The sequence below is a fragment of the Paralichthys olivaceus genome, chromosome 10 (assembly GCF_024713975.1).
Source record: "Paralichthys olivaceus isolate ysfri-2021 chromosome 10, ASM2471397v2, whole genome shotgun sequence".
NCBI lineage: Eukaryota > Metazoa > Chordata > Actinopteri > Pleuronectiformes > Paralichthyidae > Paralichthys > Paralichthys olivaceus.
The window spans coordinates 7,661,094-7,684,004 of record NC_091102.1 but is presented as its reverse complement, the minus strand read 5'-3'; the positions used below and the strand labels follow the sequence as shown (position 1 = coordinate 7,684,004).

The following is a 22,911-nucleotide window of genomic DNA, read 5'->3' as shown; positions in this document are numbered from 1 at the left end:
TATTAGCCACAACCATTTAGAATGGACCGTTTCTTTTACACATGTACAAAAAATTCTGCAGCTAAACATTTTTTACACATTTACAAAATAATATTATAACACCATTTTTACACATGTGAATAAGTATTTATGCTGCTACAAAACTTTTTACAAATATACAAAATATTTGTACAGCTACAATTTCTGTACACATGTACTTATTAGATCTCTGTGCACAAAATCTTCACACACACACAAAATATGTCCACAGCTTCAAAACTGTACTACATGCACACAAAGGTTGATGTTCAGCAACAACATTACTTCACAAGCACAACATAGTAGCGACTATGATTTGATCCCATATTATGAAAGACAAACATGTGGTTGATGTTCATGGAGACGATCGGATTATTTTATCCTGAACATGAAGCCCTGCAGCCCAGATTCCTCTGGTTATAAATAATCTGAGCAGGAAAAGAACACGCTGTGCACATTCTGCAAACACAAACACACTTCAGAAGACAAAGCGTTTACAGTGTGAGGCTGAAGTGGGAAAACCAAATAGGTGCGTTCACTGAACCGTGGAAAGTTTCTCTGCGGGGGAATGAATGAACCATTGTGTCAGTGTCGCAAATCCTTCTGGGACTTGAAGAAAAAAAAGAATATAGATGAAACTGAGCCATTAAAACGTTATATCGCTTCATGAATACTACACGTGACAATAAGCTCAATGGTGGCTGAATTTAAACTGTTGATATTAATGTCATTATTATTATTGTTAGAGGTTCTCCAGGGCGTCACAGAGGCGCTGCAGGAAAAGTCAGGCTGCTAAATCGAGCACTGACGAATCGCTCATGTGACGTTCCCCGGCCCGACAGAGAGGAGCAAGCCCCCGAGATGCGTGTCGCTGTCAGGCGAGAGGTTTCCGTGTTCCCCCCCGTCGAAGCTTCACTGGGTGCTTGTCACCCGACAGAATTAGCCTGTATTTAGTTTCCAGCCGCCGCCATGAAGGGAAGACAGACGCGGTTGTAGCCGCTTGCTAGGTGACTGTAGCTAATTGCTAATGTGTTGCTAACGGCTTTGGATTCCGCAGCGTCAACCCGGTGTGTAAATGTGTCTCTCAGATGTTTTTAGAGAAATAAATGATGTCTACTGAAGCCGTCGTCTCGGTGGGAGGATAAATGGCGCCGATAAGAAGCTTCGGGAGCAGTTGTGAGTGTTGACAGTGACAGAGCAGCTCGCCCCCTGATGGTGTTTTGCTACCTGTGAGCGCCGCTAGCCACGTAAACTGCTCCTGCCGGTGGTGTTGACGTAGCAGGAGCAGCTAGCACGTCTGTCCGGTGTAGCAGGTGAGCTAGCCGGGTCAGGACTAAGCTTAAACAACGGCGAGCTCCACAGAGGAGTGGGGGGACATGAGCGGTGGTACCTCAACATGCTTTAGCTGGACTTGAACGTGTGGCTCGTTTGGTTTCCTGGATGATGAAGCGAGTCATCTGGCTCATATCAGGATTAAACAGAAGAATGATGAAGCTGCTCTTTGCCCTCGCCTTGATCGCCTACATCGCATGTAAGTACATGTTTGAGTATTTGAGTGTGTTTTACTTTATTAAAAGTTGTGTAGCCATCACCATCCCTGTTTATTTCACATCCAAACTGTAAACTCGTGTTAGGATTGAACAATATGTCCAAAACATGTCAAGATCAGTTGAAAAATGATAAATTTCATATTTCTTTTCAAGTCTAAAGCCTGAATTTTTCTCCCAAGTGAAGGTTTTAACATCTTTATGTGAATGACAATAAAACATTTTATAAATCTGAGGTACTTGAACAATGCATAAGTTCAATAAATAGTGATCCTTTGCTGTATTGCTACTAATGGAAATTATACTGATACTACTATACTAAATTAAACTAGTATTGATATAGTTTTATTGTCCGGCCCTAACTCCTGAGTGAGGAATTTAATGTGATAATGCCTAAAACATTTGTTGAAGTCAAGTCCTTGCAGTGTATCCTGCAAGACTGGTTGGACATGAATTGAAAAGCAAAAAGTCACCTGTCTGGAAGAGCCACTGTTGAAGCGAGCAGGCTGAACATAGAGTACAAATATGACATTATTATTAATATTAATGATGAACTATCAAATCATAAAGGGCAGGTAAGTACAATAGGGAGGGAGCAACTTTAATCCAGTGAACATGTTGCACAGTTAACATGTTGTCTGTAAAACCCGTGTTAGGATTTAATTGTCAGTGATTGCGGCTGTGAAGACCCATATCTAAATATCTAAAGAACCAAGGCAACAGAATAAAACCTGAAATGACACTGAACAGAATTTTATCAGACGTTGGATGGGACACTGCTTTTAACTTTATATTTACTTTGTATTCACGGTCCTGCCATTTTAATCACAAGATTTCTCTTTCTCTCTTCCAGCTGTCTGGGGAACATACACAAACATGAGGTACAGTAATTTATTTCTCTATTACCTCTCTTCTGTTTTTTAAATATACATTATTTTATTAATGTTAATTAGGCCATTGTAGCTAAAGCTGCTATCTGGACAACTGTGTTCTCAATATCAAAATGAAACACATAGCCCTGTAAAAAGTAATGGGTACCAATATTATAATTAGCCTTTTTTCGATAGTGTAATACCATTCTTCATCTTAAATTACATTTTTGATTTAATAAAGTATATTCATATTTTTCAAACATTGTATCCTTTTCCTCAATGCTAGATTCTCATGATTAACTCTGACAGGGTTTTGCTCTCTTCCTGATCAGGGGCTCGCAAAAGACTGGATTGTAATTAGACATCATCCATCCATTATATATAATGTTTATCCTTTAAGAGTCGGAGGGGCTGGAGTCTGTTACATACATACAGTGTATTCCTTATACAGCACAGTGCAGCTGCTCTGTCTGAGATATCTGAGCTCTGATGAACTTTGTGGGGATGAAATCCTAAAAATAAGCAACAAGCTGAAAAATTTGAGTTTCAAAGATGACAAATGTAATTCAGATGAATAGGCTAAAAATCTAGACTTACATTAACATTTCTGCTTGAAACTTCCCTAGTAGATAACAGCAACTAATGTTTATGTAGATAAATGCAAATTAATTTATATATTAAATGAATGAAATTGTTGTCCTTTATATAAACCATTTTTTAACAAATAAGTGAGAATTAAATTTTTTTTAATATGATCTAGCATTACTGTCTTATACTAACAGAGTTAGCAGAAAACAAACATTCCACTCTGGTTATTTTATCCATGAACAGCAAACAGAAAATCTAATGTTGGGAGCCATGCAGAAATTGTGATGTAAAATTGTATTGATACATCCCTATGGATTTTAAATTGTGGGGGGCTGGTCATTTGTTGCTACCTAATGATGTGCTTGTTGTTAAGTGCTGTTTTTTCTCAGGCCTTGTGATTATGCCTGTCACCATGTTTTCACCCTCTCCTGGTCTTTGCACTTCTCAGATCAATACAAGAACATGGAGAAATGAAGATTGAGCAGAGAATTGACGAGGTGAACAGTTTTTAAATCTGGTCCAAAGAGCTCCTATGTTTGTTATTAGCTGGTATTTCTGTTTCTCATTGAAATATTGTTACATATTTACAAGAAAACCACAGAAAATAATCTGCTTTAGCTTGTGTACGATGTGTGTGATAAGGATGTGTTAACATTGCCATCAAGAAACACTATAGGATTCATTTGATATTTTCTAAGCATGGACATATGCTCTCATCTTACATACAGTATCACTGCCTTTTATCTCACTTTAGGCTGTGGCTCCTCTCCGAGAGAAGATTCGTGATCTTGAGCAAAGGTGTGTACCTGTGTTTTATTCTTACATAAATTAACATAAACTCAAAATTTGTTGGAGTCATTTGCATGTCTCCTTCTTGATTGACAGAAAAGGGGTAAAGTAAAACATATTATAGCGTGAAAGCAAATATTGACTGTGCCATTGCAGCTACTACTGACACCTTCTGTTTTGAAATGTTAATTATGTCTGTCACCTTCTGTGCCTTGAATGCTGATGAGGGGTCAGTACAGGGGCAAATGATTTAATCGAAGTGAGCATAGGGATGGAAATCAAGAACCTGTTCCATTGGTGAAGTGGTTTCAAAATTGTCAGAGCCTTCTGAGTCATATACCTGATGTAAACATGGATGCAGGATTGTGAAGGAGCAGAACCGACACTGGTATTAGTGTCAATCCCTGAGCTGAGCCTCTTGTTCTCTCCTGTTTGTTCCTTTTTATAAACATGGAACATTCTTTTCAATGTCATTCTCTGAAAAGCAACTGTGGAGAGTTGATGGTGAATTGTGTGGAACATTGCAGACATGGGCTTATTGGTAAATGAAGCCTCTGATTTTCTGTTCTTTTGCTGCTACTGATGCATTTACATCTCATACAAACATCTTACCACTTATTCCTTGAATTGAGGCAGAAGTACATAGGCAATTGTTTAGATGATTGCATCTGAGCCACATGTTCATATTGCGTTCTCTGTTCTATAAATCTTCAAAATGTCACATCATTTTAATTCCCCATCCCCAGCAATCCTCCTGAAAAGCCACTGTGGAGTGTTTATAGGTGAATTTAATGGAACATTGTGTCAGCGTAGGCTTATTACTGAATGAAGCCCTTGATTTTCTGTACTGACACAGCTACTGATGTTGCAAATTGCATTTTCAGAGGTTGAGACATGTTTGACTATTTAAATGCTGATGAGGGAGGATTTCTGAAATGTATGTCTCTATATCATCCTTCAATCCAAATCTTTAATTTCAGTTTCTGATTGTAGTCAAACAAAGGTAACTTCAAGATATAGCTAAAAACACTTTAGTCAGTAAGTCCATCTCTTTAAGTTAAACATAGATACAGTAAGAGGTGTTTCCTCATTTAAATCAGACATAATTCTGTTAGTTTTTCATGTAGTATTTCCTCCAGATGTGAACACTAAAGCGTTTGTCTTCTCTCTCCCAGTTTTTCTCAGAAATACCCTCCTGTCAAATTCCTGTCAGAAAAGGATCGGAAGAGAATTCTGGTAAGAAACATTTAATTTCAAATTCACATGCACATTCAAGATAACCATGAAATCCTTGAGCCGAGGCACTTTGGCTTTATAAGTGCAGTTAATTTAGCATTTAGAAAATTCAATTTTGGTAGTACATTCAAGGGTAAGGGCTGCTGTGAAGGGTCAGTTCTGAGCTTGAAAGACATTCTTCCATGACACAGTTTTCATTGTTTTCACACAATGTAAAATGGAAATTGGGTTTTCTGCAACCTGGATTTTATTTTTACCTACGCTACTGATGTGACTATCGGTGCAAAGAACACTTCTCTGTCTATCTGTCTACCCTTGTTCCACTTTGGGGTTTAAACTAAAATATATCTCACAGTATACTTGATTGAATGGCACAGACTTTCGCACAGACATTCATAATTTCAATATCTACCTCACCTTTTCACATTTGATCATATTGAACTTCCTAAATTAGTTTAAAATTTTCCTCACCAATCCACATTTTGACATTTTGTGAATGATCACATTAAGTATTCATACCTTTTACTAAATGCATAGTTGAAACACGTTTGGCCTTGATTTTAGCCTCAACTCATCTTTGGTATGATGCAGCAAATGTTGCGCACATGTATTTGGGGATTTTGTGTCATTCTTTTCTACAGATCCTTTAAAGCTCTAGCGAGGTTTTCAGTTGGGGTTAAGTCAGCGCTCTAGCTTGGCCACTTAAGGACATTCACAGAGTTTTCTCTTATCCATGTCTGAACTCCTGAACACTCTGATATTGCTAAATTACGTGTGATCTACCTCCAGATTACCGGAGGTGCTGGTTTCGTGGGTTCCCACCTGACTGACAAACTGATGATGGACGGCCATGAAGTAACTGTGGTGGACAACTTCTTCACAGGGAGGAAAAGAAATGTAGAGCACTGGATTGGCCACGAAAACTTTGAGCTCATCAACCATGATGTAGTGGAGCCTCTCTATATAGAAGGTGAGCAACAGAATACAAGTTGGGGTTGATTAGTGTTGAGTGTCAAAGCACAGCCAGCTTGACCAGCTTGTCTTTGTCAGAATCTGACCTTGTGAGTACTGATTGTTGAGCCAATGAACTGTAATTGAGTGTTGACATTATTTAAGCACGTTTGTCCTCAAAACTCATTCAGTTTAGTTGAGACTTTCCAGCTGTAATTACACTTAGTTTGTCTTTTTTTTTTTATCACATTAAACACCTTCTCCAAACTGGGCACACTGGTTTATCTTTAGCCTTAAACAAATCTTTTTTTATTCTATTCCTCTTGAAAAAGACATAATTCAGCCTCTACTTTCTTTCATAGTTGCCCTGATGCATGTCAGCAATTAAATGTAACCACTTTCTTGCACGTTGACAGTTTAACAGCCTTTTCACTGTCTTAATAATGTTTTTGTTTTTCTGAGAAATTAGTTTTATATATATAAATTGCCCCATGGTATGGATCAAACTGTCATGTGGGCCTTTTATGACCTTGTAAAAATTGTCGGCCATAGCAGTAATTTAACAAATTGCTGATTCAGTGGATCTAATCTAATTGCCTTGGTGAGTAAATTATTATTTTTTGCTCATGGAAACATGAGGTTATGGATTGTTTTGCCTTTTTAAGATTAGATTAGATTAGATTAGATTAGATTCAACTTTATTGTCATTGTACAGAGTAAAGGTACTGAGACAACGAAATGCAGTTTAGCATCTAACCAGAGTGCAAAATAGCAATAAAAGTGCAGAGTCTGTGCATATGTAAAGTGGAATAATTGAATAAATAAGATATATACAGTAAGAGTTGGGTGTGAAAAAAAGAACATAATTGGGACTAGCAGCAATTGAGGTAGGTAAGTACAGTTAATACAGTAAAACAGTAAACAGCAAAATAGTATTTTAAGTACAGGTAAAAAAATACATTTTTGTGCAAATGTGCAATGTGCAAATGTTCAGTGGTTGTCACTTGTGTGGGGGTGAGGGTGGGGGGGGGGGGGGGGGGGGGGGGGGGGGGGGGTACAGTGCAAATGATTAGTGGCTGGAGAGGTGTGCGGCAGTCAGCAAGGGGGGGAGTGGGAGATATAGTCTCAGGGGTGGGGGGGGGGCTATCTCCGTGGGGCAGAGTTCAGTAGGGTGACAGCCACAGGGATGAAGCTGTTCTTGAGCCTGCTGGTACGGGAACGGAGGACCCTGTAGCGCCTCCCAGATGGGAGGAGAGCAAACAGTCTGTGGCTGGGGTGTGAGCTGTCCTTGGTGATGCTGCGTGCCCTCCGCAGACATCTCTTGCTCTGGACAGCCTCAATGGTGGGAAGAGTGGAACCGGTGATGCATTGGGCAGTTTTCACCACCCTCTGCAGTCTTTTGCGGTCGGCGACAGAGCAGCTGCTATACCATGTTGAGATGCAGTTGGTGAGAATGCTCTCAATGGTACAGCGGTAGAAATTCTCCAGAATCTGAGGAGACAGATGGGCCTTCTTCAGTCTCCTCAGGAAAAAGAGACGCTGGTGTGCCTTCTTGACTATTGATGAGGTGTTAAGGGTCCAAGAGAGATCCTCAGAGATGTGGACACCCAGGAACTTGAAGCTGGCAACACGCTCCACCTCCATCCCGTTGATATGGATGGGGGCGTGTGCGTCATCTTTCTTCCTGAAGTCCACAATAAGCTCTTTGGTCTTCATGGTGTTGAGGGCCAGGTTGTTGTCAGCGCACCACAGCGCCAGATGCTGGACCTCTTCTCTGTAGGCCGACTCATCGTTGTCGCTGATGAGGCCAATCACCGTTGTATCGTCTGCAAACTTGACAATCGTGTTGGAACCGTGTACAGGTATGCAGTTGTGGGTGAAGAGGGAATAGAGAAGAGGACTTAGCACGCAGCCCTGTGGCACGCCTGTGTTCAGGGTGAGGGTTGAGGAGGTGTGGTTCTCTAACCTAACGGTCTGGGGTCTGTTGGTTAGGAAGTCCAGTAGCCAGTTACAGAGGGAAGGGTTGATACCCAGGTGACTGAGTTTCATGATCAGTTTGGAGGGGATGACAGTGTTGAAGGCTGAACTGAAGTCAATGAACAGCATCCTCACATAGCTGTTTGTATTGTCCAGGTGAGAAAGGGTGGAGTGTAATGCCGTGGAGATGGCATCCTCCGTGCTCCTATTCTTACGGTAGGCAAATTGGAAGGGGTCCAGTGTGGGTGGTAAGCAGCGTTTGAGGTGAGCCATGACCATCCTCTCGAAGCACTTCATGATGTCGGGGGTCAGTGCAACAGGGCGGAAGTCATTGAGGCTCACTGCAGTGGAGTGTTTTGGCACCGGCACGATGGAGGTATTTTTAAAGCAGGCGGGGACAGTAGCTTGGGCCAAAGACAGGTTGAAAATGTCAGTAAAGACCTCAGCTAGCTGCACAGCACAGGCCCTGAGCACGCGTCCGGGGATGCCATCAGGGCCAGCGGCCTTGCGTGCATTTATCCTGCTCAGTGCAGCACACACGTCGGTGGAGGAGAGTGTTAGGGGTTGGTGGTCTGAAGTGACCACAGCCTTGATGGCAGCCTCCTGGTTGTCCCTGTCGAAGCGTGCATAAAAGCTGTTTAGCTCGTCAGGAAAGGAGGCAGCACTGTTTTGGATGCCTTGCCACATGCGTCCGGGGTCAGAGTTGTTCTTGAAGTGCTCCTCGATCCTAAGCTTGTGGCAGTGCTTGGCCTGCTTGATGCCCCTCTTCAGGTCAGCCCTGGATGAACTGTAGGCCTGAGCATCACCTGACCTGAAAGTGGTGTCTCGTGCCTTCAGTAGTAGACGGACCTCTTTGTTCATCCATGGCTTCTGGTTTGGGAAGGTGGTGATGCGTTTAAGGGTGGTGACACTGTCGATGTTCATGTTAATGAAGTCCAGAACGGATGAGGCATAGGAATCAATGTCCGTGTGGGAGTCCAGTGTGGCTTGAGTGGCAAACACACTCCAGTCCGTGTGTTCGAACCGAAGCTGTAGTGCAGAGTCTGCTCCCTCTGGCCACACTTTGACTGTCCTCACTGTGGGTTTCACACGTTTGATGAGTGGTGTGTATTTGGGGAGAAGGAACAAAGAGAGGTGGTCAGACTGACCTAGGTGGGGGAGGGGGACTGCCTTGTAAGCATCAGCCATGTTGGTATAAACCTTGTCCAAAGTCTTGTCTCCTCTCGTAGGGCAGGAGACATGTTGTTGAAATTTGGGGAGTACAGTCTTCAGGTTAGAGTGGTTAAAGTCACCCGCAACAATAAATAAATATAATAGATAAATAAATAATAGATATTAAGTACACAATGTGGTATTGAGACAAACCTCTTATTCCTCAATTCTATGCTTGGGGATGGCCCCTTACTGTTTCAGCATGACTCCTGCCCAGAGTACAAAGCTAGGTCCATAAAGACATGGTTGAGTTTGGTGTGGAAGAACTTGACTGGCCCGCACAGAGCCCTGATCTCAACCTCATCAAACACCTTTCAGATGACTAGAATGGAGATTGTGAGCTAGACCCTCTCGTCCAACATCAGTGTCTGATCTCACAAATGCTCTTCCGGATGAATGGGCAAAGAATTCCCACAGACACACTCAAAATCTTTCAGAAAAGCTTCCCAGCTGAGTGGAAGCTGTTAAAGCTATAAAGGGGGACTGACTCCATATTAATGCCAATGGATTTAGAATGGAACGTCATAAAAGCTCCTGTAGGTGTAATGTGTTACTGTCCCAATACCTTTGTCCATATAGTGTAGATTCGTTTATGAAATGTGTCGCTTGTTGTCAATAGGAAAAGAAGTTCACAACACATAGAGGGTCAGAGCAGGGAACTGTATGCAAGCTGTAAAAATCCATGACTCTCGTAAACATATGGCTCTCACACGTGTGTTTGTCATAGTAAATAATCAAGTGTTGTGCATTGAAGAAGAATTATGGTAAAAGGAGTTTCGATTCTATGAAAATGACTGGCCAGCGATGTTAAATGTCTGTCCTCAAGTTTTATCCGTACACAAGAAAGTTTGAAGTAAAAACTTGAAATAACAATGTCTGAATCACTTCCAAAGAAATGCAAGAATAGACACCAGACGAAACACTGAACACACCAGGAGATTTCCTGCTGCTTGCCATTTCATGAAAAACTAACGTCAGTGTCTCTCAATTTCCTGGGCAGAAATTTAGCATCACAAAGAATAGAGAACAGCTGGAACAAGCCATGATGTGACAATGTTTTGAGCCATGAATCCGCAGGTCTAGACTGCAAAAGCTCACCTTGAAAAGAGAAGAAATGAATGGAATGGTTTAGAAAATGGGACAGTAATGAAGAATGGTAGAGAATGAGTCACAGGTGGTAGTGGAAGAAGAAATTACTGATGACACACAGTACAAGGAGATTTGACTTTGTTGAAGCAAAGCACAAAGCTTGTGTGTGTGACCCAAACTTTTAAGTGTAAAAACAAAGGCTTTCCCCCCAAATAATGATCAGTTTTATCTGAGCTTTGAAGTAGAGTAGAGAGTAGAGATGTTGCGATACTTGCCTCAGAAACTGTAGAAAATACCATGTTGAGCATTGGCATGGACGTGAATCTGTCTATGGATTCGATACCATGTCTTCAGAGAATATTAGTTTCACTCAGATGAAACTGCAATTTCTTTTTCTCGAAAAATCACTTCTTCACTGCTAACCCTAACCCTGCAGCTGTTCTATACTGCCTCTGGCAAGTTCTGTTTTTAGAGTGGCAAAAAAGACATGATTTCTGGTAGCGTAGCATTAGCCAGGGCCGGATAAAATGGCTGCAATTTGGCAATATTTAACACTGAAAAGTCCCATAAGTAAAACGGTGATATTTACCATATGCAACACTTTGGGGGCGTTGTCTATTCCTAGATTTATTCATTGGTTCATTCATTCATTTGTTTAATTATGATATTAAGTAGAATCAGTAGCGGGAAGGGAGAAATGGTATTGGAACATCTCTTATTGAGTGTACAAGGAGAGAAGTTTCAAATTTCTGAGCCACATTAAAGTGTAGATTAATTGTCTCTGGCTTTTGAGTCAACGTGGGTCACAATAGACAGGCACGTCCTTCTCCTTCAGCTTGACTCTGCTCTATTCAATTGAAATTTGTTTTAAATTTCAAATTTCTTTTCTCATTATGCTGCAATGTGCACCCAAGGCTGGTTATGAGTGATACAAGGCCAAGTATCCAAAAAGTGGCAGCATTGAACAATTTGAAACACAGGACATCATTCAGTTGCAATGTCATTACATTAAATTAAAATTTTTGTTTTCAAGGTGAGATGATTTATGTTTCTCCTGGTTTTTACACAGTGGACCAAATCTATCACCTGGCATCTCCAGCTTCTCCCCCCAACTACATGTACAATCCCATCAAAACTCTCAAGACCAACACCATCGGCACTCTTAACATGCTTGGTGAGTATGTAAGTGCACGCAGCTGACTGTCTTCATACAATGTGCACCGTCTCTAATGCATTTGTCATGAATCATTTCTAATTGAATCTGGGCTTTCGAAATATAATTTCTATGTCAGTGAGATTCTTTGGTTCTTTTAGATTTAGTCTGTAAAGATTTGAAATTATTGATTGTTTTTCTTCACCTTGTAGTGCTGGGCAAGTAGAGTAGTAAAGCAATTCTTACCAGACCATTTCCTTTCCCTCTTCCTCTTCTTAGTCACATTTTCCACTGTTGCCCATGACAACTGTGTAAGTCTAAAAATCCAGTAAAACATCTTGTTGTTTTGTCTTGGTGCTGGAAGAAGAGTCAGAGTTAGGCACAAGAATCTTACTGAAATTTATTGGAAGATTTAGTGTGAGAAGTGAAAACATTCTTTCATCTCACTTACAATGATCATAAAGCTTTCAACAAGCTTTGAAAACTATAATTCATAGAGAAAACTCTCTTCTGCTGTTGATAGAGCCATTGTATAAGAGATCTACAAAAATACAAATAGCAATACTTATAATACCAGATGGATGAAGCCAGCAGTGTTACGGATTCCATGTGTTAACGTCAGTGCCCTGTCAGTGATAACAATTCTTAAGTATTTCCAAACGACTGTGTGAATATTGACATAAACTTAGATTATATTCAGAGCATTGGGTGAGCCTGTTTGCATTTAAAAATGACACTTGTTGTGGATTGTGTAAGCTGTGGTTCAGTCTATTGGCAGAAAAAGTAAGTGAACTTTGAGTCATTTATGTAACAATTCAATCTAAGTTACATTTATGAACAAACACTATCTGATTAACTGCATGTGAATCCATGTGTTTGAAAAAACATCACTCAATGTTAACTTCATTTGAAGTCAGGAGTTAAGAAGCCAGTACTGTCAATAAAGGAAGATGAGACGCATGTGTTTGAGCTTCTTCAACTCGTAAAAACACTCAAACAATTTTGAGTTTGCTGTTCACAAGAAGGAAAGGGGATCTCAGAAAACTTCTGGTCAAGAATTGTTGAATTCTGGACAGCTTGCCATCATAGTGGGGGTGGGGGGAAGAATTCCTATGTTTATCAGGGTATCTTACAGGATATGTCAGTGTGGCCCTCTGCAAGCAGAAGCTAAGTAGAGTTTGGGTGATGCAGCAGGAAAATTGCCATGAACACTGAAGTGAATCTCCAGCAGATATACTTGAAACAAAAAAAATCCACTTTTTGGAAAGACACACAGTCCAGACCTTAACCCAGTAGATATGCTTTGGATTGAGCTCTAGAGAGCAGTTCCCACCTGAAATCCTGAGAATATGGCTGAGCTGAAGCAGTTCTGGGAGGAAGGGTAGTTCAAATTTCCTACTGAAAACATTGTACAGGTTTTATCTGCATGGTAAGAGCTTGTTTGAAGTTATTGCTGTCAAAGGAGCTTTTGTCCTGTTACTTAACCCAAGGTTACTTTATGTTTTTTTCCACCAGCAATGTGAATGTTTACGTGCCTGCACTTTCTCCCACTATTCAGAACTGAAGCTAAAACGTCCTTGGTATGTCCAATGTCATCTTGAACATTTGTGCAGTAGCGATGCACGCGCTCAAACAATTACGAGTCAATCTCAGGCTTTATTCACGACGTTTCACAGTTTTTTTGCATCAAGTAATTAATTGAAACCAAACTTTCCAGAAAAATAAGCACTTGATTAAACATCAGAAGAAAATCAAATCAAAAGAACAACCTAAAATGACTGAATCCATATTATTTGACGTGTACTTTGACTTTTTGGTTTCGTCCATGTCCCATTCATTAACACAGAGAGGGCTGGATTCATAACCTATACTGCAGCCAGCCACCGGTTGGTGATCGAGACACTTCGGTTTCACCTGAGGAGCTGTCATATCATCCACCTTCAAACAGTCATGGGATTTACTTAATAAATACACAGAAAATTAGAATTGGTTGTGCTTTAATAGCTGAAGTACATTGGGATTATATTGTGATTGTCAAAAGTGTGTGAGGGTGTGACTAAAGATGAAGCTCAAGTCACAGTTTATGACAAATTAATGCAGAAAACCTGGTAATTTCACAAGGTTCAAATTCTTTATGTGCTGATTCACTTTCTTTTGTATGTGTATTTACTCAGGTTTAAGCCACAGTTTGATCTCTTGTTTCTGGTAAAAGAAGACTGATCTGATTGTGTTGTTTGGCTCTTAGGTCTTGCCAAACGTGTGGGCGCCAGACTTCTCCTTGCTTCTACATCTGAGGTTTATGGAGGTAAGTGTTGAAGCAGATTCTGCTTTTCAGTGAATTTCTGTGTAAAAGGTCGACTTTAAGAACATCTTTGAAAATAGTACTCAGTGGATGTGGAGCAACATATGTGAACAAAAATAAATGTTTATGATTTTCTAGATCCAGCAGGAAAATACAATTTGGGTTGCTGCAGCAACAACATTGCAAATTGGATATTTAGATTCAAAACTGTGTGTCTGTTTTTTTGAGTGTGTATGAATCATGTGCCAAACCTTTCACAAACATGGCCTGCATTACATTTTCACACAATATGTCACTTTGAACTGTGTTTTATTGGATATTTATGACACTAAGTCACTATCTGTAGTCTGACAATGCAAATTGAAATACTTGTGCCAAGAAATCACTTACAGTGTCAGAAATGACTAAAGGAAGCTGTTTCCTGAGAACCAATTATGTAATTGAACCCAGCCCTGCAGCTTTGTATTGTGCCATTGGAGGAAATGAACCCTGTCTGTTATTCTATACAGAGAGCTGAATCCATTCGTTTTGAAAATACATCTGAAAGGTTCCTGAAATCTTTGTGTTCCAGATCCAGAGGTGCATCCACAAAATGAGGAGTACTGGGGTCATGTGAACCCTATTGGTCCTCGAGCATGCTACGATGAGGGGAAACGAGTAGCAGAGACCATGTGTTATGCCTACATGAAGCAGGTATTATCACTGAAACTCTACAGCACACATTTAAAAAATAACTTGTTTGTTTTTCTTGAAATGTCTGCAGGAAGTCCAGTTGTCTTTGTACACACGTCCTGAAAATATCATGACCTGGATAAACCCTGAGAATCTTGACAGATAGGGTTAGGGTTAGAAATAATTATGTTTTTCTTTCAAAAAATAATGCATTTTCTATTTTAGAGTCACTGGAGTTATTTCTTTATTCAACTTTATGTAATCACTTGACCCAAACACATTTTTATGCCATTGGCAAAATAGAATGACACTCAGTAGTGTGCATTACCCTACCACAGTCCCCTTTCACACATAAATATCAGTCTCCTAAATATGACTTTAATCAAGATCCATGAGCTATCCTCTGAGAAATCAATGAAAATTTAAGAAAAGAAAGTGAAAAATCAATCCCATATCCATCCCCTGATGCAAATCCTCACTGATATTTTATGAGTGCCTCCCTGACCCATACCACAACCTTCCACCAAGTTTCATTGCGTCCAGTTGTTTTTTTGTAATCCTGTTTACAACCTAACAGACAAGGGCGAAGGTTAAGAAATGTTTTGATGTGCCTTATTTTAGATTTGTTCAACATTATCAAGGAAATTTGTTAATTGTGTGTGAATAATGAAGTAGGATGTGCTAACATAACGTCTCCAGTTTTACTCATCAGGTCTCTTAAGTATTAAATATAGTTCACATGCTGCTAACTGGCCTCTTTGAGAGGATCATTTAGTGTTAGATTGAAGTCATGTCAGTGAATATTGTGTCGAGTCTGCTTTGAGTTTTATGCTGGAAAGTGAAGCCCTTGAAAATTTCACACGTTGCCATAAATATCCAAATGATGTTTATACTGTGATAATTTTTTACCCCTGCTACGACTTGATTGACATCAGCCTTTGATGATCAGATATGATTGACTTCTCTTGCCTTTCCTTCAGGCAGGTGATATTTATTAATCTGCCTCGTCTCCACAGCTGCCCATTATTTTTTTCACACTTACAGGGACAATTCTGGGAAATGGCAGCCTTTCAATATCCAGCTGTCAATTGTTTGTGCAGGGGAACAAGAATATCTCATATTACATCTATTGCCCAGTCATGTAATCACAATTCATTAACCTTTAAATAGTGATGAGTGGAGGTTATGCAGTGGATGAAAACGCATTGCAAACATTATAAACTATATATCAGTGGATTTTTGATGCATTGATTTACATGATGCTTTTAAGCAAAATAAAATCTGATTGCGTTAGGATTTTATGTTTGCTTAACTTAACACTGTCTTTACTTATTGATATCAATAATGGGACTATCAGCAATGTAATTTAGTGGTTTTGCTGTTGATCTATTGCAACTAGATTAAATCAAAATACGACTAAAGAGGAGCTGACATCCACTTGCACATTAAAGCCCTGACATGACCATGGTTATATGATGAAGAGCAGTGATCACTTGTGTTTTGTTGCAGCCTCACAGCAGGGAATGACCACAGGCACTGCACTTTATTTTTCTTATACATGCTGCTATAGATATCAGGGAGATTTCGAGAAAGGAGGGAGACAGGCGACTAAGTTTCGTAAATCATAAGCTCTAAACCACAAGATGACTCAACAAAGTGCAATTGATCGATCATTCCAATGTGTCTGTATAAATAACCTCACACAAATTCCAATGTCAGCCTCTCTCTACCTCTGTATATTTCAGTTCTCACATTTACACATGTATGGTTTAGAGAAGCATCAATTCCATTTTGTGGTTATTACCCTGACTTCTTTTTTGCCTATCTGTACGTACAGTTCATGTTCTCACTGCCCCAGGAGCTGTCAAATGTATGTGTGGATTCACATTGTAAATTAAATTAACCGAAAGCAACGTCAGGCTTGGCAATTTGAATATATAACATGCGAGGCTGACGCAGTTACACACTTATACTGGATTTATGACACATTAATTAGAATTATAGTGAGCGGTGAATGTGCATTAATTCAAAGTGTTTACGACATCATGAATTAAGCTAATTCCTCTCAGCAGCATATCAGTGTCCAGCTCTTCAGTGACGTGTGGAGAGTGTGATGTGTTAAACTGACTGAGGAAAAGAAATTTCATAAAAGTGTTGAACTGCAGTATAACAGTGCACGCACCATCATCTACATTACCTGGCGGTTACGTTCATACATGTACCCCACACACACACACACACACACACACACACACACACACACACACACACACACACACACACACACACACACACACACACACATACACACACACATACACCTCCCAAGACCTCTTTCATCATTTTGTCCTCATTGTGTCCTTGTGCCTCATTTTACTGAATATATTTGCAGGTTGTGTCACTTGAAATTCATGCCCCACATTTTCAAGAGGACAGTCTACATAATTTGTATGTTTTTATTCATGTTTTCTGACCTAAAATGGTTCCACAACCCGTCCAAAGTAGTCAGTATTGACGTGTATTAGTGGTGTAAGAAGGCCATGGATTTTTAAAAAGCGGGAGAATTTTCTACATCTGTGGGACCAGTGTGTGTTTCCATGATGTGCTTGGCCTCATTTATTCACTCTTTGTCAGAGAGTCTGTCTACATGTATGTAAAAGGAGCTTAGTGTCATACTTGCCTGAAGAGAAATTTGACAGGATGTTAATTTAATTTGATCTGACACATTCTCACATAATGCTGCTAATTTTGCTTCACATACAAAGATAATGAATGTTATTGCAGCACTTGATGATCAACTGTGTGTATGAAACATTTTTCTAGAGAAGTAAACATGCATGATATCATATGTATTAAATATTACACCTTACAGAATAGTTTAATTTGTAGAGAAATGCACATTGAGTGGTAAAAACTAAATAGAGCCACTGTTTTCCAATTTCCATCAATGTTCCCCTGTTGTCCTAGGCCGAATATTAAAAAGCAACATACCAATGAAATAAAAATCACATCAGTTGCACAGTATAGACTATGAACTGCATAGATTTTAAAAGTGGCAGATGGAAAACGTACTGTACTCTTCCATTTCAGAGAACTTAATTTTCTTTTTGAATGTATTGGACAGATCACAGAATGGATTTTAACTAAGGGGTAGATGTATTTATTTGCCGGATAAAGGAGAGAGAATATTATCAGAACGTGGTTAAATCGGTCAGTTTTGTGTTGATTGTTTCAGACTTTATGATCAATGTCTTGTTGTCTAACATAAGTTGTGTCACCCATTTCGAGAAACTGGTTGATGTGTGCTAGAGGCTGAATTCTATGATTTTACTGAAGTGAGTTATAATTACAAATTGTCAGGGAATCTGTGACTTATACACCTTCCTACTTCCTTTAATAGTTTGCATGAGTTATACTGTGACAGGCGCTAATTGTGTTTCGGAGAGATGGTTGACCTAAAAGGTCTGCCGGCCTCTGCAGGAACGCTTTAGATGAGTTGTTTTATGTTGGGAGTTGACATCTCTGGGGTTGTGATAAGGTGAACCTTGAGAGTCTGTATCATGATGATAATGGGCATCTTGACTTATGGTGACCTATAGACTGCTATCTGTTCCCTCCCATATGGTATAATAGTGAAATGCTACTTCAAGGTTGTTGGTTTAACTGTCGGCAAGAATCCTCTCTGTCAACAGATCCATGTTGTAATTGGCTCATATTCAAGAAAGCTGGAAACTGAGGGTTGTTGGGTTAGTTTTTATTCACACCTGTGAAAACTGTAATTCAGCCAGCTTTCATCAGACACCTGTGCAGACGCTAGTTCTTCAATAGACTTGAAAATGAAAACGAAAACTCAGTAAAAAGGTAATTGAAACGTGTGCTTCAGTCTTGTTTCAGCTTCCCCTGCAGTTAATCTTATGAATGGCACATGCCAGAAGAACATAGTTATGATATATTTCGCTGCCAATCATTAAGAACTTTATACATGCGGCTGATTTTCTATAGTTATGAGGATTTTCTATCTCCTTACTACACTTTCGTGGCGTGAGACACTTTGTAAATCATCTGATTTATTGCTGTAGTCCATATTATTTCATATAAATGTTCATATGTGTGTGATAATTCAGCAGTCTAAATGTGTCTGTAGGAAAACCCCGGAGAATTTAGTACCTTTCAGGCTCCGTATATTCCACAAGGATGAGTTATTAAAGTACACAAAGTGTTGCGCTTTTACAAAATCATCTAACACAAAGGCTCCACAGGCAGTTTGAAAATCATTATGACTCTTCGTCTTTGCTCACAGGAAGGAGTTGAGGTACGAGTGGCGAGAATCTTCAACACGTTTGGGTCCCGGATGCACATGAATGATGGACGTGTTGTCAGCAACTTCATCCTGCAGGCTCTACAGGGAGAACCTCTCACTGTACGCATGTTAACATTACCACTGGTCATGTTCTTTCACCTGGTTTATTATAGATACAAACTTCTGTATACATCACTGTTAAGTGAAATTCTTTTCATTAAGTTTAATATGATTACCAAGTTTCCTTTTGTTTTTGTCGTTGCTCTAGGTGTATGGTAGTGGTTCTCAAACACGAGCCTTTCAGTATGTCAGGTAAGACGGCAAACTAATTTATACTTATTTTGTTGAATTCAAATGCATCTTCTCTACAGTCTATACCTTTGTATTTTTTATATATATAATTGGTAGTCAACCCATCAATAAGGCAACTGCAAAACTAAATATGATATAATTAATGAATATTAATGATATTACAAAATTGATGACCTTCTCAGGCATTTGACAGGTAAAAGAACATTTATTGGTTTGGGTGCAGGTGATGATGGGATTGATTTGATCAGTTTGAAGAAGAGACATCAGAGACTTTGAGCATTTGATGCTCTCATATCTCCATAAAGCACCTTCTCTCCTGTGTGAGGTCAGCAGTTTATAAACAGTTAAATGTCAAGGTCTTTGAGGAACATCTCTGTGAAACTCAACATGTACAACATTTTCAGTTATATTGCAAATGTGCATTAATCTTGTACAGTCTAATACAACAGGCCAGATTCTACCCATGTGTTACTGGATCTTATGGTAATTTTATGGCACTGCTGATTTGTATTACGTGATACTGAGATCTATTTTTAGGATACTCTCCCCTCATTTATTTATGAACTGAAATGTATGAACAAAATACATGCATGTATGTATGTGCATGAATGCAAATTTGACACATGGGAGACAGAAGAACTAACTGGTGCAGTGATGGAAATTACATTTTTATAGAAATGCAGCATTTACTATTTTCTGACCTGTTGAAGGGAGGCACCTGGCATATCATTATCTCTGTTTGCATGTGCCTGAGAAGGTCACGGTCTAATTTCTATTGAGAGAACTGTACTAGGTTTGCTAAATGGACAGTAGTTCTTATTTTGATTCCTCCCGTATGTGTGCAAGCAACACATATGAATTGAGTTGTAGACGTGAACGCTTTAAAACATAGATCATGTGAAATGGTTTTCTTTCTGGACTAAATTTTTAAACAAGAATGTCACTCAATAGAGCTCATCCCTCCACCAAAGCCCTGCAGTCCCCTTTAATTCAATCAAGCTGCATACAATTTCACGTTATTCTGTTTACAGACACACAAACACAGGGAGAGGAGCAAGAATGGCACTCAGTAGAGTCTGTACCAACTACAATGCCCAGCAGTCCACTTAAATTCAATTCACACTCATTGATATTCCATCCTTTCATCAAGATCCATGAATTATTCTGGGGGGAAAACTGAAACAATCTCAAAAATGTCCTGTCTCCAAATGTCAAAAGAAGTGGTAAAAAGAAATGCTTGATCTGTCCCCTGATATGGATCTGCAGTAAAATGTAATGGGTTCCTCTCTGACCCATACCACATTCTTCCACCAAGTTTCCTGGCAATCCGTCCAGTAGTTTTTTATGTAATCCTGCTAACAACAAAACAACAAACAAATAGACAGGAATAACAAAGTGGCAGTAAAATATATATGAGCTTCAATCTGCTTCTGGTTGAAATCATCTTGGTCTACGACCCAATCCATTAACAAAAGAACCAAACTACTGCACAGACTTACTGTTTTCTAATAAACACTGGAATAAAACTAATGTTGTGATGTGCAGGAGGAAATGAAGAACGTCTCTGCTGAAGCTTCTATTTCTCACCTGGCCTCAGAACTGTTAGTTCCACTGGGAACATTTACTAAATTAGAAAAGTTATATTGAAATAATTGTCAGCCAGCTGAGAAACTCATATTACACTAAACACAAAATATACATAATGTTCTCAGGAACAATGCACATGCAGTTCAAATAAGAATCTGCTAGAAGAGAATCCATGTTAAGTCTCTGGTTGTTTTTTTTACAGCGATCTGGTGAACGGCCTGGTTCTATTGATGAACAGTAACATCAGCAGCCCCGTCAATCTGGTGAGTGCTTTTTACATGTCTGCGTTTCACAAATTCAAATAGAAAATTAAGTAAACATAAGCAGACAATTTACCCATGAGTCTATGTGTTTTCTGTCTCTTGCTGGTACTGATGTGATGGACTTGTATGAAATGTGTTTGCAGGGGAACCCAGAGGAACACACAATATTGGAGTTTGCTCGTCTCATTAAAAGTCTTGTTGGTAAGTTAGATAGATTGATAGTTAGTGTTGCTGAAAATTCTTGCCTGTAGAAATCAATTCCAGTTCTAGTGAAACACTAAATAATACGTGTTAAGTCATTATTGTGGGTTCATGGACACATTTCAACCTGCCCCTCTCCATGCACTCATTACAACTGAACATTAACACACTCTCACAGTGAGCCGCAGTCAGATCCAGTTCCTTCCTGAGGCCCAAGATGACCCACAGAGGCGAAGGCCAGACATCCGAAAAGCCAAGATGATGCTTGGCTGGGAGCCGGTGGTACGTTCAACACAAGAAACTCCCACATGCTTTTCCCAGAATCTCAAAATGATTATTCATTTGATTTTTGTTGTAGACAGTATGAAACACAACTTTTGCTTCACTGCTAATTGTTATTGCACTGTAAAACTACAATAATGTTCGAAAATAACAATCAAGTTCTTTGCTTTTACATCTAATGTCTTTATTGTGTCTAAAGTTAAGTTCCTACAGAATATATAACATCTAATATCTATATTTTAACATCTATAGAGCAGATGAATGAACCTTTAACTATCACAAATATTTATCCCAAAATAAATATCTGTGCTAAAAGATGACACATTTTCATTATTTACCATCACCACCAAAACATAAATTAATTATTATTTTTAGTCACATATTTTGAGGTGAATCTATATCATCAAGCCAGATCAGTGAGTGATGGCAGAAGAAACAGTTTTAGATCATCAGTAGATGATCAATGATACATTTAGTGTGACTGTCTTATTTATATGCAATAATTTTATCTCAGTGTTTATGAGTGTAGTTGTAATGTGGAGTGTATTGTTGAAGTGGTGCTGTGTTGATGTTGTGTGTTGTGTTGCCAGGTGCCGCTGGAGGAGGGCTTGAACAAAACCATCCATTACTTCAGCAGAGAACTGGAGCATCAGGCCAACAACCAGTACATCCCCAAACCCAAAGCTGCTCGCATGAAGAAAGGACGGCCCAGACACAACTGAGCTGGTGTTTCCCACCACAGACTCTCCCAGAAGGATGTGAACACTCCAGAGGACAACTCTTTAAAATTCACTGCTGAGCACAGCACTCTGGGATATGGATTCTTGTTTTTGAGAAGCAGAGACATCTTGTGAGTCTCTTAAAAACAATAGCGTTGCCTTGTGTTGGAGCTGCAGCTGCACTGTGTGTGTGTGTGTGTGGGGGGTGTTTCCTCGCCTCACCTGAGCCTGCGTGTTGGATGGACAAGTAATGTCAGACAAACAAATCTGATACTCAGCCTACGTTTTTTTATGTGAATTTGTGCTTTTGCTATTTAAATTGCAGATATGAGAATCCCTCAGTGCTTTGTGTTAATCAGTTTCATGGCGTTTTGTCTCCGGAGCTCGGTTGCCTGACTTTATCTTTTTTCTCCCCTGGATGTTTTGTCTTACCAGTGGCACGCCGGCTGCCTGTTGGATGCTCGGGCGGCACCGCAGGACTGTACAAATGTTCCAGACTGTTGCGGCATCATTATTCGTTATGTGTTTATCAGGACTTCAGTGTGATCTACTTTGTGAAATCTCATTTCAGGATGTGCATTATCAATTTCAGGTGAAGATGCTATTTTAATAAAATATTTTCAATATTTTGGGTATGAATTCTTTAGGGTAGAAGATATAGTGGGTGTGTGAGTGCGTGCACATTTATTTCACCTCTTTCAGACCTTTTCCACTTTATTCACTGACCTTGTCAGGACCAGTAGACCTCATGGGGACCAACGCTCAGTTCTAATGAGGCAAGATGTCATTTCTGAGGTCTTGTGAGACGACACACGATTCTACAATCATTTTTAGTGGAAGG

The 22,911-nt window shown here is 39.6% G+C and overlaps 1 protein-coding gene across 1 annotated transcript; it reads left to right on the top strand.

Annotated features, from left to right (window-relative positions):
• The first annotated feature begins 778 nt into the window (after window positions 1-778).
• uxs1 (UDP-glucuronate decarboxylase 1) lies at window positions 779-22,696 on the top strand. The gene is made up of 15 exons (XM_069533061.1): window positions 779-1,549; window positions 2,419-2,446; window positions 3,474-3,522; window positions 3,780-3,823; window positions 4,990-5,050; window positions 5,840-6,020; window positions 11,349-11,453; window positions 13,678-13,737; window positions 14,306-14,427; window positions 18,707-18,826; window positions 18,975-19,018; window positions 20,808-20,868; window positions 21,012-21,069; window positions 21,248-21,351; window positions 21,942-22,696. Exons 1-15 carry the CDS (start codon window positions 1,459-1,461, stop codon window positions 22,071-22,073), a joined length of 1,260 nt encoding a protein of 419 aa, XP_069389162.1. The 5' UTR covers window positions 779-1,458; the 3' UTR covers window positions 22,074-22,696.
• The last annotated feature ends 215 nt before the right edge of the window (window positions 22,697-22,911 follow it).

Coding starts and splice junctions, on each gene's coding strand:
- uxs1 (XM_069533061.1), top strand. CDS start 1,459: ATGATGAAGCGAGTCATCTGGCTCATATCAGGATTAAACAGAAGAATG. Junction 1,550..2,418: donor CTTGATCGCCTACATCGCAT/GTAAGTACATGT, acceptor TCTCTCTTCCAG/CTGTCTGGGGAACATACACA. Junction 18,827..18,974: donor TACAGGGAGAACCTCTCACT/GTACGCATGTTA, acceptor TCGTTGCTCTAG/GTGTATGGTAGTGGTTCTCA.